The sequence below is a fragment of the Camellia sinensis genome, chromosome 7, assembly GCF_055761805.1.
Source record: "Camellia sinensis isolate YWXY chromosome 7, ASM5576180v1, whole genome shotgun sequence".
NCBI lineage: Eukaryota > Viridiplantae > Streptophyta > Magnoliopsida > Ericales > Theaceae > Camellia > Camellia sinensis.
In genome coordinates this window covers 135317438-135331048 of record NC_138967.1, presented here as the reverse complement: position 1 = coordinate 135331048, position 13611 = coordinate 135317438, and the positions used below count along the sequence as shown (strand labels likewise).

Below are 13611 nucleotides of genomic sequence, written 5' to 3'. Positions count from 1 at the left end.
AATTTCTTGACATTTCCTTCCTCAAACACTGCATCTCGAATTGTATATGAGACAGAAAACTTTATTATCATAAAACATACACGATTCAAGCATTCCCACTTTTCATATGTAACTTTATATCAACTTTACTTTTATCAGTAATTGTGTAGAAACTCCATTTTGACCGGCCCCAAGACTTGGGCACTTTTTTTTTTATCACACTATGACAAATAACAAGGTGTTTCTCACAAAATTCTCAGCAAGAAAAATGAAATTTGGTTTTCTCTCAAAAAACCTTACGCCCTATTTTGACCAAACTATTTTAGACCTTAAAACTGTCTTTTCAAAATATTTTGTCAAAAGTTTTTACGATATTTTGAGGATCTCATTTCGATTAAAATATTACACTTTTCAATAAGTCGAGTAAAGACAAAGCGGAAATAAATGGAAGGGACGTATACTCTTTGAAAAATATTTAAAAACATCTTCTTTATAGGTTTGGAGTTGAAGAAAATAGGAGGGAAAGGAAAAAAAACTAGTTTAGCAAAAGGATAAGCATCAAATCGTTAAGAAAAAAAATGAAAAACCTTCACTAAATTAGGCATATCTCTTTGTACAATAGGAATTCAGATGTGAGGTCACCATCATTGGAAAGTAGATTTCTGGGGCTTCAATTTAGACTCAAGAATCACCTAAAACCGAGTTCGGATAAGGAAGATATGCCCGTTTGAAGTTAGGCTTAAGAACAGATTTTGTTGACCCGGACAAAGACAGCAATAGGTCCGTTTTTTCTGGTTTTGGTTCAGTTGGGACACCCCATTAACCCATTTTATGATCCATTCAAGTGCATCCACTCATCCTCCATTATCTCCACTCACCCTCCATTATCAAAAGAGGTTTTCCCTTGTCATAAAGGATGAATCAAAAGCAACAAAGTCTTGATCATCATTATCATCCATGTCATCCCCATCAAATTTGTCTTCCACCTTGTCCCTCATTCCATGACTTGTTTATTCCTTTATGGCTTATACATTTAGATTGTATATTAAAGAGGGAGAGGATGGAATGAAAAAAAAAAAATTCATTCGAGAGAGTTAAAGAGAAAAGAGAGCAAAAGAGGAAAAATTGCCTAAATTGCAACCTTTAGCTAAAACACTTCCAAGTTCCCATAGCTACTGAAATTCCTCATTTCCACACACCAAAACCACTATAAAAATTTTGATATAGCCAAAGATCAATTGCCTTGATCATAAGGAAGAGTGTTTAGTGATTGAAAGTGAGAAAAACTAGAGAGTTAGCCACTTTCCATACCATGAACTCCAAAATTTCAAATTGAGGATTTGAGAACACACTTTCTACACTCGAGGGTGATCAAGAGCGAGTTTGTGAACTGATTAAGGCCGAAATGTACATCATTGAGGCCGTTAATTAGAATCTCTTAACTTCACTTGCTGGTCAAACCGTATATTTTTATGTGTGTTGAGTGTCAATCAGGTTATACATCGTCGGAGCATAAAATGAGCAAAAAGACAGAATTTGGCAGAGTTGACTTTTCCCGCACGTGCGTTGACTTTTTCCGCACGTGCGTTGACTTTCCCGCACGTGCGTTGACTTTTTCTGGGAAAGTCAAACCGACGTTTTAAACCTGTTTGGACGGGATTGGAAGTATAAAAAGAAGAGAAAAAGGCTGGATTAGGGTTCTAAAAGTTTTTGGACCTAAAGAGGGAGGCTAGGGTTTGCAAAAGAGGAAGAAACAAAAAGCTTCAAGGATGTCTCCCATGGTGATTCCTTCTCCTTCTACTTCCTTCCACTCCTCCATGAGTGGCTAGTCTTCTTTTCTAGGGTTTTGATGAAACCCTAGCCATGTAATTATGTAGTTTTCTCTTTTGATTTTATATTATGTAAGGTTTGAACCATTGTATGGTGTTTTAGAAATTCTTTATATATGATCTTCATTATCTTTTCAAATATTTAACTTTCGGTGATTGTTGAATATTATCCATATATGAGTTTTCTATTCCTTCACATTCAAGGTATGGGACGAACCATGCTACGAGGAACGAGTCGTATCACTACCCTAGTTTAGAGTGAACGATTCGTATTACTTGAGATGGTTCGTGCTCGTACATTGAATGTGATGATCTTCTTGTTAAATGCTTTGAGCTTGTAGTTGTGAAGCATTAATTCGTTCAAACCATAGCATAATTAATTTCAATTGGAAACCCTAATTATGTGGTTAGTGGTGAATTCTCAACCCTAGGATTTTTCCCCAATTTAGTAAATCCAATTTCATTTATTATTGATAATTTAATTCCTTAGTTTAATTTATTTGTTATTAAATTAAGTTATGATCATTCAATCTTTTTATCAAAATTAATTTAGGAATTTAACAATTAAATTAGTTTAATTTCACAATAGTCCCTGTGGATCGATACCTGGACTTGCCATTATTCTGATAGAATTTGGTATAGTTTAGTATTTAATTTTGGTGTGTTCAACGACCCATCAAATTTTGGCGCCGTTGCCGGGGACTTCTGGCGAAATTAGTTAATTTAAAGTTACATTCTTATTTTAATTTTTAGTTTAGGATTTTATGCTTTTAGTGTTGCTACGTGTGCAGAGTGTTTGAAATTGGAGCTATTATTGAAGTGTAAGCGGAGCGCAGCCGAGCTTAAATAAAAACCGCAGCACTAAAGTGAGTAAACAGAAGCAAACACTCACAAGCAAAGCACCAAAGTGCTAAAACAGAAGTCAAAGCTCAAACAGAGGTTGGGGACAACGTCTACACGTCAACCATCCGTAAGACGAGTAAAGCGTTTTCGTTAAACCGCTGTGAGTATTTCTTCCTTTGGTATTTTGCTTTCATACTTAGTGCATAGAGTCGGAACTTGTTGTGTGTGTTTGGGTAGTGTATGCACGGGCGTCGTTCTTGTCGCCCTGAATTGTGGAGTTTGGACCTTGAACTAGAAAGGACCCTTAGGAGACTTAGGACTTCTGCCCGTATTCCCAGGCTTGAATATTCATACATTGAGCCATTAGAGATGGCAGATCCTAATATCCCGAATGAGCCGAACCGGACACTTAAGGATTATTTTACACCCACTGCATATACATCACCATCATGCATCCAATTGCCCAACACCACTGCTGCTCATTATGAGATCAAGTCCAGCACTATACAAATGCTCCCATCATTCCATGGACTAACTCATGATGACCCTTATAAGCATTTGAATGAATTTCTGGAAATTTGCTCGACAGTAAGGATCCAGAATTTCACAAATGAGGCCTTAATGTTGAGATTGTTTCCATTCTCGTTAAAGGATAAAGACAAACACTGGCTAAATTCTTTACCTGCTAATTCAATCACAACTTGGGACCAATTACAACAACGGTTCTTGGAGAAGTATTTTCCCATAGGTAAAACCAACCAACTTAGGCGAGCCATCACAAACTTTGCTCAAATGGATGGCAAGCAATTCCATGAGACTTGGGAAAGACTTCGAGACCTTCTCCAACAGTGTCCCCACCACCAAGTGCCTAATTGGCAACTTGTTCAAACATTTTATTATGGCTTAACTGAGCCACACCGCCAAATGGTGGATTCGTCCTGTGGTGGGACATTTATGTCTAAAAATGATGCTGAGTCATGGCAATTGTTTGAGAACCTAAGTGATAATTCCCTTCACCATGCCTCCGCAGCCCGGCAAGTCCGGCAACCCATGGTTGGATCCCCGAAAAGAGGGGGCATTTATGAGGTCGGGCAAAACCTAGAGTTAGCCCAACAAGTAGAGGCATTGTCCCGCAAGATGGACCAATTATTAGCTACGGGACATGCTCCTACCCAACATGATCAGCCTCAATTTCACGAGGCATGTGTTATTTGTGCGAGCCCTGCTCATGACTTGAGTGAGTGCCCTTCGGTATCACAATTTCCGGAGTTAGTCCAAGAGCATGTGAATGCGGCTCAAGGATTCTCCAACCCGGGTAATAACCCATACTCCAACACATATAATCCGGGATGGAGAAATCACCCTAATTTCTCATGGAGGCCCCCTTCACAAGGCACTTCTTACAATCCTCCACCACCAAGGCAGAATTTCAATAATTTTGCCAACCAATCATCTTACCGACCACCGCAACCGTATAGACCCCCACAACCATACCGTCAACCACAACCCCCGCCTGTCCCTCAGGGCAACTCTGCCTTTGAGACTCAGGTGTTGGAAGTTCTTTCAGAACTTAAGGGGTTAGCACCGATAGTTCACTCCCACACTCACTCTATTGCCAAGATAGAGACCCAATTGGGTCAAATGGCTAACAACATGAATCGGAGAGAGGAGGGAAAATTACCAAGTCAAACTGTGGCTAACCCTAAGGGACAATACGGGGCAGAGAGTTCGGGTGGGAATGGTAAGCAACATGAGCAAGTGCAGGCGGTGGTTGCTCTAAGAAGTGGTAGGGAGTTAGAGCCTCAATCTGTTGCGTCTGATGTAACTAGAGTTAGGAAGGGTGACCACGGTGGTTCACCAAGTGAGAGCAAGGGTGAGGGGGAAACACTTAAGAGGGATGAGTTAGTCCCTAGCACTCCATATGTGCCTAAGGCACCCTTTCCCCAGTGCCTTGATACACCGTCCCCTTTTAATAAGAAGGCGGCATCTATGGAGGCAATGATGGAGGTCTTTAAACAGGTAAAAATCAACCTTTCCCTGTTGGAGGCGATTAAGCAAGTACCATCATATGCCAAATTTCTGAAGGACCTTTGTACGCAAAAGCGTAAATCTAGGACACATGTGTCCCAAAAGGTCCTACTCACGGAGCAAGTAAGCTCCATCTTGTTGAATGACACACCTCCTAAGCTTAAGGACCCAGGTGCCCCAACCATTGCATGCATTATAGGGGACCACTTCATTGATAGGGCCTTATTGGATCTAGGGGCTAGTGTTAATTTGTTGCCGTACTCTGTGTACGAGGAATTTGGGCTTGGCGAGTTGAAGCCCACTACTGTTACTCTTCAGTTGGCTGACCGGTCCCTCAAAGTGCCACGTGGCATGATTGAGGATGTGCTAGTTAAGGTTGATAGGTTCTACTTCCCTGTTGACTTTTTGGTATTAGATATGGAACCGGTAGCCAGTTCTAGGAAACAAATCCCGGTGATTTTGGGTCGACCTTTCTTGGCTACGGCCAATGCGTGCATTAATTGTCGGACCGGGGTTATGGAAGTTTCATTTGGTAACATGCAAGTGAAACTTAATGTTTTCCAAGCATCACAACAACCTCATGAGAGAGAGGAGTGCTTATTAGTGGATGTTGTGGATGAGATTGTTGAGGAGGCTTTGCCCTCCATTCTTGTAGAGGACCCTTTGGAGGCTTGTCTAGCTCATTTTGGGTTTGAAAATTTTGATATAGATGGGTCAGTTGAGGAGGTGAATGTCTTGCTTAATTCTTCTTCTACACCGGATTTTCCTCCATGGAAAGCCCGGTTTGAGTCACTTCCTCCTCTGTCGAGAGAGCCTGCCACACCTTCTTTGGTCACACCACCTACACTTGAGTTGAAGCCACTTCCGGCCACACTCAAGTATGCATTTTTAGGGCCCCAAGATACTTTACCGGTCATCATTGCATCTGACTTGACTGCAGCGCAGGAGAGTCAGTTAATGAGTGTTCTAGTGGCACATCGGAGTGCTATAGGGTGGTCAGTGGCTGATTTGAAAGGGATAGATCCCTCCGTGTGCATGCATTATATATACCTAGAAGAGGACACCAAACCTTCTCGCGAGATGCAACGGAGACTGAATCCTAACATGAAAGAGGTGGTGAAGAAGGAGGTTTTGAAATTGTTGGATGCGGGTATTATATACCCCATCTCAGATAGCAAGTGGGTGAGTCCCACACAAGTAGTGCCCAAGAAATCGGGCATCACTGTTGTTGAGAATGAAGGAGGAGAGTTAGTCCCCACACGGACCACTACTGGGTGGCGAGTGTGCATTGATTATCGGAGACTAAATTCCTCGACTAGGAAGGACCATTTTCCCTTACCTTTCATTGACCAAATCCTAGAGCGGTTAGCGGGGCAGGGTTTCTATTGTTTTCTTGATGGCTATTCGGGGTATAATCAAGTCCCGGTGTACCCCGCTGACCAGGAAAAGACCACATTCACATGCCCTTTTGGCACTTTTGCCTACAGGCGCATGCCCTTTGGGCTGTGTAATGCACCGGCGACTTTTCAATGGTGTATGATGGCTATTTTCTCCGACATGGTGGAGAAATTCTTAGAGGTTTTTATGGATGATTTTTCGGTATTTGGACCGTCTTTTGAGGAATGCCTTAGGAACTTAACTAGAGTGTTAGAACAATGTACTGAGGCAAACCTAATCTTGAGTTGGGAAAAGAGCCATTTTATGGTTCGTGAGGGTATAGTGTTGGGACACATTGTGTCCCCTCGAGGTATAGAAGTTGACAAGGCTAAGGTCGACATCATTACAGGCCTTTCTCCACCCAATTCCGTGCGTCAAATTAGGTCTTTCCTAGGGCATGCAGGTTTTTACCGTAGGTTCATCAAAGACTTTAGTAAGATATCACGTCCTTTGTGCAGTTTACTAGTTAAGGATGCGCCTTTTGTCTTTGATGAAGCATGCTTAAAGGCATTCGAAACACTAAGAATGGCTTTGACCACCGCCCCAATCATGAAATCACCAGATTGGTCTCTTCCTTTTGAAATCATGTGTGATGCTTCTGATTATGCTGTCGGGGCTGTGTTGGGCCAAAGGGTCAATAAGGCACCATTTGCTATATATTATGCTAGTCGCACTCTCTCGGATGCTCAATTGAACTACACTACTACCGAGAAAGAGTTGCTAGCTGTGGTCTTTGCCTTAGACAAATTCCGGTCTTATCTTCTAGGTTCCAAGGTCATAGTCTTCACTGATCATGCCGCTTTGCGGTATTTACTATCTAAGAAAGAGACCAAACCTAGGTTGATTAGATGGATTTTGTTGCTTCAGGAATTTGATTTAGAGATCCGTGATAAGAAAGGATCTGAGAATATGGTGGCGGATCATCTCTCTCGAATCCTCGTTGAGTATAATAGCGACCCTCTTATTTTGCATGATTCGTTTCCGGACGAACAACTTTTTGAGCTGTCACAAGCGAGCCCCCCGTGGTTTGCACATATTGTGAATTACTTGGCCATTGGGCAAACACCGCAGAATTGGTCTAAGCAAGACAAAGACCGGTTCTTTTCACAGGTCAGGTATTACTTTTGGGAGGATCCGGAGTTGTTTAAATATTGCTCCGACCAAGTGATCCGACGGTGTGTGCCGGAGAGTGAGGTGCATAGCATTCTTACATTTTGTCATTCTTCTGCATGTGGCGGTCATTTTAGTGGGCATAAAACGGCCGCCAAAATTTTACAAAGCGGGTTTTATTGGCCCACAATTTTTAAAGATGCCCATCAATTTTGTAGAACTTGTTTGCGCTGTCAGCGAATGGGTTCGATGTCTCAGCGTGACATGATGCCAATGTCCCCTATTCTTGTGGTAGAAATATTTGATGTTTGGGGAATTGATTTTATGGGCCCTTTCCCGTTGTCGTTCGGGTTTGAGTACATTCTCTTGGCTGTAGATTATGTGTCGAAGTGGGTGGAGGCGATAGCTACCCGAACAAACGATCATAGAGTGGTAATCAAATTTTTGCATGAAAATATCTTTAGTCGTTTTGGGTTTCCTAGAGCCATAATAAGTGATCAGGGTACACATTTTTGTAACCGGTTCTTTGAGTCGGTAGTTAAGAAATACTCTATCACTCATAAAGTTGGCACTCCATACCACCCTCAAACTAGTGGTCAAGTAGAAGTCTCGAATAGGGAGGTAAAGCACATAATTGAGAAAACGGTGAGACCGGATAGGAACGATTGGTCACAACGGTTAATTGATGCATTATGGGCTTACCGCACTACTTATAAGACACCCATTGGGATGTCACCATATAGAGCAGTGTTTGGCAAAGCTTGTCATCTCCCGGTTGAACTTGAGCATCGAGCATTGTGGGCCATAAAGAAGTTTAACTTCGATATGGCCGCGGCTGGGCTCAATCGGAAATTGCAACTCAATGAGCTGGAGGAAATCCGGAATGATGCATATGAGAGTTCGAGAGTTTTTAAAGCTCGGACTAAGGAATTCCATGACAAGCACATTAATAGAAAATCTTTTGAACCCGACCAAAAAGTGTGGCTTTTTAATTCTAAATTGAGACTCTTTCCGGGTAAGCTAAGATCAAGATGGGATGGCCCTTTTGAGGTTGTTGAGGCATTTAGTCACGGCGCCGTTGAGGTGCGGGATCCAAGAACTGGCCACACTTTCAAAGTGAATGGCCAAAGATTGAAACCATATATAGAGGGGATTGGGAATGGGGATATGATTGAGTCCATTGCCTTGATGGACCCATTTTACTATGATTGATAAATTGATTCCTTGTTCTCTTTTCTTTCCCTTCTATGCTATTTTGTTTTTCTGTGTTCTCGTTATGCTTTACTTGTGTCTAGGAGACTTTAAATCCTCTAAAGGTGTAATTCCTTTGGTGTTTGCCGTGCCCGAACGGCATCTAACGGTCTGGTATAGCCACCTAACTGTGTTTGTAGTGAGTTCCTAGGAGACCAACTGAGACGGTGGAAACTAGAGTTCGAATGGCAAAGCCTAGAACACAAAGGTTTGGGATTTCCGAGACTAAAGTCTGGTTTAAATACCGAGGGGTGTGGAGATTGCTTCAAAACTACCTCGGCTTGAACTCTGTATGGCAGCCTCATAGATTGAGGTAGCTTTATGCGCCTCGATTCTGGATACCAAATCAACCTAGTCTGTCACCCTGTTGGAGAATAGGGAAAGTTACAAATACAGTTAGGGAGAAAAGTAGTACCCGTGGTTTTCGCGTGAAGATCATACCTTTAGTGGGCATTCCTTGTTCTTTTATGCTATATTTATTCCGGATGTCAACTAAAAGTAAAAATGTTTATTTTCAGTGTTTAAAACCATACTTTCATGTTTATTTTCTTTGTTTATACTTGATCATTTAAAAAAAAAAAAAAAAAAAAAAATTAAATCGCCGCACGTGCTGGGCCCCGCACGTGCGGGAAACTTTGCAAAACAAACCAGCTTGCACTCTGCTTTAAAAGCAGGTGCGGGAGTTTGTGCGTTGACCAAGCCGCACGTGCGGCGTGACTCCCGCACGTGCGGGACGCCGATTTACACACAAAAAAAAAAAAAAAAAAAAAAACCGGAGTTGAAATCGCCGCACGTGCGGCTTGGGCCCCGCACGTGCGGGAAAAATTCAAAGGCATCAGCTTGCATTCTGCTTTAAAGGCAGGTGCGGAGGGACGTGCGTGAACAACCGCACGTGCGGCTTGACTCCCGCACGTGCGGGACGAAGCAATTTAAAAAAAAAAAAAAAAAAAAAATTGTTTTGTTTCCTTATTATTTTTATTCTCATTTACTAATTTTGATATTATTTTAATTTTCGTTTAAAAAAAAAAAGGGTTTTTTTTGTTGTCTTATTATTATTATTATTATTTTTTATTTTATTTATTCTATTTTATTTTTATTTTTATTTTATTTTTATTTTATTTTTATTTTTCATTTACTAATTTTATTTTATTTTAATTTTCGTACCCAATTAAAAATTAAAAAAAAAAAAAAAACCAAACCACCTTATCTACTCTCTCTCTCCCAATCACTCTCACACACACTCTCTCTCTCTCTCTCTCTCTCTCTCTCTCTCTCTCTCTCTCTTATCCCCACAAACCCATCTTCTTCTTCTTCTTCTTCTTCCTTTTTCTTCTTCTTCTTCTTCTTCCCTTTTCTTCTTTCTTCTTCCTCACCACCATCATCTCACCGCCGGCACCACTTCCCTCTCCGTCCGGCGAAACTCCGGCGAACCTCCATTCTTTTTTCTCTCTTTCTCCACTTTTTCAAGGTAAAATTTTCTTCTTTTCTTTCTTTTGCATAGATTTGTGGAAGTAGAAATTATTTTGTAACGTTTTTGATTTATTTATTTATTTATTTTATCTGGATCTAAAAAAAAAAAAAAAAAAAAAAACAAACAAATCTTAGAATGCATGTTTGTTAGAATGCATGTTTGCTAGTTTCTTTTCTTTTATTTATTTATTTATTTTTATTTTTATTTTATTTATATCTATATATTTTTTATTTATTTTTATGCCTATTATTTTTTTTTAGAGTGCATGTTTGTTAGTTAAAAAAAAAAAAAAAAAACTTCATAAATATTGGTACTAACACTAATACTAATCTAGTTTTTTTTTTTTTATTATATTTGTTTTGTTTAATTGCGTCGTAGTGATTCTGAGTTCATTTAATTAGTTAGTGAACTTTAGTTTTAGTTTTATTTTTATTTTTTTATTTTATTTTATTTATTTATTTATTTTTTTTATACTTGTGTAGTTAATGATTTTCTTTTAATTTTATTCTATGATGTCATTGTTCATATCAGTACTAAGTAGTTTAATTTATATTTTATTTTGTTTTGTTTTCTGAAATTTTATTTACTTTTCTTCTCTTCAAAAAAATAAAAAACTAAAAAATAAAAAATAAAAAAAATAATAATATATAATACAAAAAAAAAAGTAAAAATAAAAATATATAAATCAATAAATAAACATGTTTAGTTTTGGTTGTTTGATTCTATAATTTAGTCTATTTTGTAGTTTAGTTTAGTTTAGTTTAGTTTATAGTTTAGTAATTTAATTTCATGACATGTTACTTCATTTATTTACTTAATTAATTTTGTTTTTACAAAAAAAAAAAAAAAAAAAAGGGGAGTGGGAATTGCATGTGGTACATTCTTTCATAAGTTATTACATTCTCATGCTGGTTTCACGGGTATCTGTATTTATTGTTGGTGTGTGCAGGATATGAGTCGCCGTGTCACTGCTCGGGCCTCCAAAAAGGCCAGGGGTGCCTCCTCTTCGGCGCCACCACCACCACCATCACCACCATCCTCGCCACCACCACCAGGAGACTTGCCTCGGCCGGAGTGGGCTTCACAGCCTCTTCATAAGCTCACACAGTTCAACCTGCCATTTTTTCAGCAGGACGAGGACACTACTTGGGCGGTTGAGCAGCTCCGACTCCGGCAACAGTTGGGCATTTGTGCTGTGACAGCGCCCACTTATCCTCGTCTGGTGCGCCTATTCTACCAGAACCTGCATGAGACACCCACTGCGGTTGGCCTGCTCTCTGACATTGATGGTCATGTTGTTCACATCACCTCGGCCATGATTGCCAAAGTGTTAGAGTTTTTCGCCAAACCGGAAGATCAGCCTTTCCCGGAAGTTGAGGATCGCCAACCCATACCTCGCCTCATCCAGCAATACTTCCCGGGAGCCCACGGTGACCCCAGTTTCACATGCTTGCGGCGAAGCAAGCTACCTAGCCGCTTGCTTCTCCTTGATTCCGTGGTCCATAAGAATGTCCTTCCACTTGGGCATCGAGCTGAGCGCCGTTTGGAGTTTGTGCGGGTTTTACACGGGTATCAGCTCGGCTATCAGGTCCCGCTTGAGGATTTCATTTTGCTGCATTTGCAGAAATTTCTACGGGAGGCAGTTCGACCTACTCCTCTGCAGAACCTGACTTGGCCCCTACCATTCGCCAATTTGTTGACACTGGTGTTTGAGCTGAACCACCTCCCCATTGCTGAGGATGAGGAGATTGATCGAGGGTATCCGACATTCGGCCGGCGGGAATGGCAGCACAGCATATCTCGCATCCCGCAGCCGGTGGGTGCCCCGGTTGAGGAGGCCCAGGACCCCGTCCATGACCACCCGGCTCATCCTGTTCCCCCTGTGCCTCCCCAAGGGGACCCACTTTACATGACTCGCGAGGAGTACTTACAGCTTCAGCACTCTGTCGATCAGGTCCATCATACTCTTCGTGATCACCACCAGAGTCTCATGGAGTTGCGCACGGATTTCCAGGCTTTTCGCGACTACTCTCAGGCGCGTTTCGACCAGCTCCACGCCGACAACCTCGCCATCCAGCAACAGGGTCAGGATAATGCCTTCGAGACGCGCGCTTTAATGCAAGCCTTGTTTGCCCAACATTTCCCACCACCACCACCACCGGCTTCTCCCTAGTACCAGCCTGTCTATTGCTTTATCTCTTTTATTTTTATTTTTATTTTCCTTTTTCTTCAAAAAAAAAAAAAAACAAAAAAACAACAAGCGAGTGAAGTGTGTATCTGTTACTCTCTGCCTACCTGGATGTGCACCTACAATTCTGGTAATTTTCTATCATTTCTCTTTACTTTTCCATTGAGGACAATGTCATATTCAAGTTGGGGGATGAGGGTTATATTTTATTTTGTGCATTCCTATTTGGCTCATAATTCATGCTTATACCTGTTTCACTTGACTGCATTACTTCACCTGATGTGACTTTTTGCTAGTATGGTGATGATATTTGCATATGTTATTTGGAGATCATAGTAGACTTGTATGAAAATGATTTATTGGGTAGATACTTGCATGCCATGTTTGCACGAGGAGAGTTGTCTGTGTTTGTGATTTTAGTACACTTGTCATGAGTATGCCTTAATTCACATGAGCACACTATCATAGCAGTGATCTTTTTATTATAATCCCTGGTGTACATCATTGATAATAGCTAGAGTTACAGAAAAGAATAAATGAGGAGCCAAGATTCTAAAAAAAAAAAAAAAAAAAAAAAAAAAAAAAAAAAACCTTGACTAGTTTGGGTCCGTAGCCTTTTTAACTCGAGTTATTAAGCCCGTAGGGGTGTCTCTACACCTAGTGCCCTAAAACCGTCTGGTTTGGGAGTCATTGGCCCAAAACTTGCTACATGGGTTAATTAGAAAGCTTAAGGGACTTAGACATTGCACAGTTAAGGAAAAACAAAAAGAATGATTTGTTCGGATTCGTAGCCTTTTCAACTCGAGTTATTAAGCCCGTAGGGGTGTCTTTACACCTAGTGCCCTAAAACCATCTGGTTTGGGAGTCATTGGCCCAATGCTCGTTACACGGGTTGATTAGAAAGCTTAAGCGATCAAGACATTGCACAGTCAAAAAAAAAAAAAAAAAAAAAAACCTTTTTAAAATCTTGGCTGCAATAGGTTAGCTTTTCTGTATATGATGGGTGTTATTATGAGTTACACTGGGTTATTATAGTGGATAGTTAACTAATATGGAGATTGCACTTTACACCGAGGGTACTCATGACTTGTCTACTAGCATGCACAAGTATAGTAAACTTTACTTTTGTATTAACTGAATTGTGGTTTTGACTCAATAGGTTCCTTCATGCTTGTCCACTGTGTCTTTAATGACTCATGATGTCTAAATATCACACTGTAATGGCACATAAGTTGATTGTTAGGTGGAGTAATGTGGTCATTTGTTGTTGTGTATATATGAATATGTTAATGTTTGTGGGTATCATTTCTGGAAACCCTCACGAGACTTTACTCGTCCACTTGGGGTAACCTTGTGGTTTAAAGGCTTGTTGCATATGCTAAATGCAACCGTTTTCCCACGAAAGAGGAAATAGATAGATTTTGTTTAATTTTATTTTATTTTACTTGCTTGAGGACTAGCAAGTAGTAAGTTGG

The 13611-nt window shown here is 40.5% G+C and overlaps 2 protein-coding genes across 2 annotated transcripts; both read left to right on the top strand.

The window, feature by feature from the left end:
* Positions 1–2609: 2609 nt before the first annotated feature.
* LOC145796117 (uncharacterized) lies at positions 2610–12121 on the top strand. The gene is made up of 2 exons (XM_082881130.1): positions 2610–2811; positions 10898–12121. The coding sequence occupies exon 2, from the start codon at positions 10901–10903 to the stop codon at positions 12119–12121; it is 1221 nt and encodes a 406-aa protein (XP_082737256.1). The 5' UTR covers positions 2610–2811; positions 10898–10900.
* Positions 3934–10485, top strand: LOC145796118 (uncharacterized). Its single transcript, XM_082881131.1, has 4 exons — positions 3934–5795; positions 5889–7231; positions 7445–7658; positions 10480–10485. The coding sequence occupies exons 1-4, from the start codon at positions 4293–4295 to the stop codon at positions 10483–10485; spliced, it is 3066 nt and encodes a 1021-aa protein (XP_082737257.1). The 5' UTR covers positions 3934–4292.
* Positions 12122–13611: the final 1490 nt, after the last annotated feature.